The sequence below is a fragment of the Parus major genome, chromosome 5 (assembly GCF_001522545.3).
Source record: "Parus major isolate Abel chromosome 5, Parus_major1.1, whole genome shotgun sequence".
Classification (NCBI taxonomy): Eukaryota; Metazoa; Chordata; class Aves; order Passeriformes; family Paridae; genus Parus; species Parus major.
Genome location: NC_031774.1, coordinates 4,916,147 through 4,922,499, shown reverse-complemented (window position 1 = coordinate 4,922,499; position 6,353 = coordinate 4,916,147). Strand labels below are relative to the sequence as shown.

General features: G+C 38.2%; 1 protein-coding gene across 1 annotated transcript in view; it reads right to left on the bottom strand.

Moving 5' to 3' along the window:
* Positions 1–353: 353 nt before the first annotated feature.
* Positions 354–6,353, bottom strand: part of DENND5A (DENN domain containing 5A) — a 47,854-nt gene continuing 41,854 nt past the window's right edge. Inside the window, exons 24-26 of the mRNA XM_033514933.1 lie at positions 5,566–5,689; positions 4,569–4,737; positions 354–4,341 (exon numbers count right to left, since the gene is read on the bottom strand). Coding sequence (XP_033370824.1) covers positions 4,158–4,341; positions 4,569–4,737; positions 5,566–5,689 — 477 coding nt within the window. The 3' untranslated portion in view covers positions 354–4,157. The remainder of the gene's footprint in view (positions 4,342–4,568; positions 4,738–5,565; positions 5,690–6,353) is intronic.

Here is a 6,353-nt window from a genome sequence, read left to right as displayed (position 1 = left end):
GCTCACAGGGACACCTTCCAAGGTCTGCCTTTGCCTTCCCCTTCTCCCCATTCCCTGATCCCTGAGCAGGCACCTCTTCCTCTGGAGGCAGTCAGACTGACATGGCTGGCCAAGGGGAACCTCGGAGCTGGGAGGGAGGAGCTGTAGTTGAACAGATCAGATAGAAAACCGTGCAACAAAGGTCTCCTGAAACGAGCCACTAAAATGTCCCACAGACCTGCAGCCAGGCAAAGAGGCAGAGAAGCAGCCAAATTATAACAGGCTTTATGAAAATAGCACATTAATGCTATTTTTTCATGTTAGAAGACAAATTTTATTGCAATTCAGCAAATGAGCTACACCTGTAAAACTGCTTTGTATATCCAATTCACATTTAATGTCCAATGGATTGAAATGTCACAGGAAAAATAAAAAAAGGAAAACAGTACCTGGTTTTGTCATTATAATGTAAACTTCAACACGGCCCTTAAGAAAAACAAGCCAGTGATTTCCCCATGTAGTAAAATATATAGTTTATAAGGTATTGATGCTTTATCTTAGTTTAACAGCCAATCTCTAGGTATAAAATAAAGAGCTACAAAGATGTGAAGTACGTGTACAATTTCTTCAAGTATTTTCAAGTATCCTATAGTCTCTTCACTACTGACAAAATTCATTTGACAATATACAGAAAAAGGTTAACTCTGAATAGTTTCACTGCAGAAATCTTAACATATTCATGAATTTAAAACACATAAAAAGTATGGATCATCCAGTAGTAAGTCCCATTTGAACAGTTTGAAAAATACTCTTTGTAAAGGAAAAAGTTGTGGAATAGTCTCCAGTTCATGAATATATTTTCAGCTACAGAATATCAGGTGGTTAAAGTTTATGGCAGGTAAAGGCTTTTTTTTTTGTATAAACTTATCATCATAGTATTTTATTACATTTAAACCAAGTCTTTATTAATTTGCATTTTCATTTTGTATAAAGTATCATTATAGCATTAACCAAAGAAGCCTAAATAATTGATAGTTGATAGCCTATTTTTTCCTCCCAAATCAGGTATGACCCTGAAAACATGTTTGGCCAGTTTAGCACTATGCATTTACTGCATGATGAACCCCTTATTTTTTTTTTTTTTTTATCACTGCATTTGTCTCTCCAGAATGAATGTGTGTTGTTAAAAAGATTATATTTTCTCATTAACTGTTACCAAAAAATCCCCACCAAACAACAGAACAGCACAGCCACACTAACTGTACCTACCAAACCTGCCGTCTTATTTTGGAAAAGTAACAAGGAACAAAAGTTAAAACTGCATTACTCTGAACAAAGGGAGAAGGATTTTACAAAGCTCTGGATTAAAAGGTGCTGACTACATTGTTTGTTCCTATAAATTTCAGCAGAATGGCACGGCAAGAGCAAATGCTGGACCCTAAGCTGTGGGACTGCTGACAGGAACAGCCAGGAGAGAAGTGGGTGGGCTTGTGGTGAACACTGCAGTGGTGAGGGATTGTGCCTGCTCCTACAGACTGGACTGTTCTTACCCACACCAGCCAAATCTCCTCCCAGAATCCTGGCACAGCCTGTATTTAATGTCTTGCTCTTCCCTGGCTGCCTATGGAGCTAACAAAACCAGCTTTTTTCTTCTTCTGCATCTCAGAACCCTCTACTGCTCTGTCAGTGGAGCAAAGCCCTCCACACTTGCAAGCCCATAGCAGAAAGTGCTTTGAACCCTAACAGGATTAAGCATAGGTCCTCTGAGAGGAGGAAGGAGGTCTAGCTCAAACTGGTTTTTCCTGTGAGAATAAAGTAACCTAGGAGCTGGGAAGATGATCTCTGTGTCCTCCTTCTGCACTGGGCAGGCAGCACTCAGGGTGTTGTCACAGCATCATCCCATGAGCCAGCCAAGGAAACACCAAATCCCAGCCTCTGCCCATCCCAGGTATCTGTGTCCTAATGAGGGCAAAACAATCTGCAACAGAACAGTCATTAAGCCAATGGTATCATGTTTTCCTAGGTAAACTTGTGTAAGGAAAGGAAAAAAACCTAAAAATAAAAAAGAACCTTAGTTCAGGGTAATTACCTCATGCAAGATAAAATTAATCCATCCTTAATACTATGAGATAGATGATTTTAACAGGATCAACTCTTCTGCTAAGGTCAAAATATGGAACCTTCCTTTCTTAGTTAATATCCCTGTGAAATATACAGGTCTAGTAAGTAATTTTCAAGATAGATGAAGCAACACCAAAAAAAAAAAAATTTTTGTATTAGTAATGCATAAACAATTTAGAGCAGGGGTAAAAATACTATCCCAACATATCAAGTTGAATACATGAAATACTTAGAATGCAGTATAACTGTTCTTTATTTTTGCCCTTCCAAGGCAGGAAGAAAAATTTAAAAACCACCAACAAAACCAAACCTGCACACACAGAGAATACTTCTGTGAAATGCTCCTGTAAGCTGTGAAAGAATTCACACCCACCCCATGTGAGGAGTGGCTCAGACATCCCCCTCACATTTTCCTAATGCTACTGTGAAATCAAAGAAGAATCTTGCTCTGATAAGTAGTGACAAAGGAACTTCTCCATTTAATAATGAAATAAATAGGACAAAAGTAAAAATAGTCAAAAATTTAATACATGTGCTATACTCATAAATTATGGAAATAAAACTATCACAAGATGGGACTAAGCTGTAGGTAAGGTAAAAGTGCTACAACACTGTATGAACCAAAAAACTTGGGACTCTGCTTTTCCAAAGAGAAACAATACTGAGATAAGTTTATACAGTGGAGACCTCTTAAATACACAGCCCTGAACTTCTGTACAGTAATTTGTGATGCTGATAAATCAGCCTGTTCTTAAGTCACATATTCATTTCAAAGAGATTTTTATCAGAGGATTCAAATGAACAGAGATGCCTTTAGGCATTTGCCAAGTTCCAGATCTCCAATAAATTAAGCTTTCAAAATGTTTGTGTTTCATAGTAGAAATGGACTAAACTTTCTTTGCTAAAAACAAAAGCATCCCAAACTAAGCAGACTGTGACAATGGGATCCAAGACATATGCACTCAAAAGGAAAACTGTCTTTTCAGAAACATTAAGAAATCCTTATACTTGTTAGTAAGGTATACTGTTATTATTTTAGATGGGGCATAAAGATCTTTATTTAGTCATCTGGCATCTGGGGAACTCATGTCCCTCTTTATTAGCAGTTAAGAGAATTACCAGCAGCAACCATATACCAAGCTTCAAAAGGCTTGCTTTAGTGGAAAGGTTCTTGTGTTATGAACAATTATTCCAGGTTTTTCATTTAAGTGGGCTACACTGTAAATTCTGAATTGCAACATAATATAGCCAGTTGTATCATAGAAGATTTTTTTTAAAAGACAAACTTACAAAACACAATGATAGGTTAAATAAATAAAAAACATCAGTTAAAAAACAGACTTAATTTCTTCTTCTGTGCAATTACGTACCAATATGAAAAATATTACTTTGATCTCTGGACATTTCACGGTTCAGTCTCCTGGATTTCACTAAAAATAATACTGACAACAAAAATAAAGGAAAAAAATAATTGTTGACAAATCAGTGCTTTGGAGCTATTTAAAAAAAAGCACAGATCAGATCTGTAGTTCCCTTGCAGCAGAACATGACCCAACACCTTAAAAATCAAACATTGGTAATAATGTTAATATATAAAATATTAGTTTAAAAACTATAGAATGACCTTCTCAGCAGAAATGGAGTGTATACACTGGGGTCTATGACATACAGCATATCTGAAGGCAAGTTCACAGAATGCTGAAAGGCCCACTGCACATTTTCTATGGCAAGGAAATACTGCAGCTTTAAAATAAGCTGCACAATACTCATCTCTATCTCTTTCACATGAAAGTGTGTAAAAAGCAAATCAGCAAATAAACTCTAAAATAGATTTATACCAAAATCCTCTTTTTTACATTGAGTTTACAGCTTCTATCCATTTGCCTGTACTATTTCTGGAGTTTCCTTCAAGAGAAGTCTAAGTTGCATTTTTGGGCCATGAACAAGTTCACGATACAATGTACTGGCAAGACAGAACTTTTGCATACTAACGAGATTCACTCCTTGTTGCTTTTTTTTTGTGTTTATAAAGACAGTTTTTCCTGTGGGGCAGGAGGTCAGATGTCGATTCCTTTGACAAGAGATGCCTCCAGGGTGATGTTGAACTCCTGCAAGGTCTGCAGCACCCGAATCAAAGAATTCACCAGCGTGTGATCCTTAATCAGGGCTATGTCCTCATACATCTGGGCTGTAATGGGGCAGTCTGCAAGCAGGGCGATCCAGTGGTGCAAAAGGTGGTCTCTGACAAGGTGCCAGTGGGCAGTTTGGGAATAAAAATAAAGCCAAGTTAATTTCACATCTGCACAAACATGATTTTTCTTCTTTGCTTTTAAGCAAACCTACCATGTTCTCCACTTATCTTTATGAGACAGGGAATGAGGAGTAACTGTCTCTTGGGCAACATCTTTTTCATTCCATTAAAACATCAATAACAACAACAACAACAATATAAAGAAGTTTCTTTGTACCTGGCTCCAAGACACACCAGCATCTGAAACTTGCCATCCTTCCCAATGTTTCTAGGGGTGTTGTTGATAGCAGTGATAAAGCGACAGAAATTCCTGGCCCTTGTCTGCCAGTTCTCTTCTGGGACCATCTCGTTCTGCTCAAGGGTCTCATAGTATGTTTGTGCTTTTTCTTAAAAGAATGATGGGAGATAAAGAAGTTTCATCAGTGCATTTAGGAGAGAATTAAAATTGAAAGGCCTCAGATCAATGCTTATCCATGAAGTTCCTGAATCATTACTTTTAGGCACTTTTTTTCCTCTATTTGATTCAGTCCTGTGTTCCCCCTGTATAAAACTGGGATTCCACTTCCTTCCCTCTGCACAAAGCTAAAGAGGTTCACCTATCTACTGAATTTGATTGCACTCAAATGATCATACAAGGGGAACAGCAATGTTAAAGTACCTACTCAAAATATAGAAGCATTATGAAAATTAATTCCTTTTTTAAAATGTGTTTGTGAACACGATTTATTTAGCTTTGTGTCAAGGGATCTAGACTACTGTGTGCAAGAATCATGCTTATAACCCTTTTTTTCAATGTCCAGTTTGTTTTTTACTAGTACAGCAACTAGATCCATCTGCTGTGCTCTGAAAGACAACTCAACCTCCTGCAAGTGTGATTTCTTGCTTTCACTGTGCTCAATTAAGAACAAGGTTACCCTAGGTCAATTCACCACTCTATTTATGTACCTCCTCCTCAGTAAGAAAGTTTCTTTTACACTATTACTGCTAGAAGGAAATGTTACTGGTTTAAGTACAGAGTCAGCTTTGGCAGAAGACAGAGGCTCTCTCTCATGAGAGTACAAACAGGTAAGACCTCTCATGGCAATTCAGCTGCTGAGATGCCTCCAAAAAGTCTGCTCTTCACAGCAGCCAAGACACAACAGCAGTGATAAGGAACACAGCTGGGTGTATTTCAAAGATACACACAGGCTCTGGGATGTCATCCTCCCACTTACCTAAAAAATCCCAAATGAAGACGTTCTTGAAGAGTCTTGGTGATTTAAATCCGTGCTGGAACACTTGCTCAAGAGCTGAAACAAGTCCACTTTCTCCACACAGCAGCAGGGTCAGGCTGCCTCTCTGCCAGCACACACAGAAAGCACACTCATCACCTCACCTTGGGACTCTGGGACATAGGTGTCCCATTAAGTTTTTTAATAAACAGATGCCTGAAGTTTAAAACTGCTATCAAACAGTGACCCCAGAGAAGATGGCCCAGTTCTCACAAGTCCTGAGCATTCAAAAGTGGATTGACTTCACAAAGAATGAGGCTGAGGAAAGCATTCCTCATCATCATCAGGGCTCCATCATCATCATCATCAAATGATGCCTCAAACAGGCCAAGACAATGAGCAGGTTTTATCTGTAACAATGATCACTACAAAAAATTAGGAAAATATTTTCCTCTTTTTAAGTAATAGTGACCACAGATGCAGTGTAGCAGGTACCTCTGATTGCTTATCAAAAACAACATTTAATGTTCAGTAAAAAACGAAGTTCTTCAGCACATGATGGTAAATTCTATTTTGCAAAACCAGTGCATGACCACTTGAGATTGTTATCAGTGTGACACTGACTAGAATTACACTGGATATTAATTTGTCATGCCACAATGAATTTAGAAGTCAAGTGTTACAGGAATGGGAGGACCTATCTAAAAAATTCACGAGAGCCATCCATACAGATCCAGCATTGCTCCACACCTCTCTGGCTCACAAGGGCTGGACTCTAATGATTTGACAGG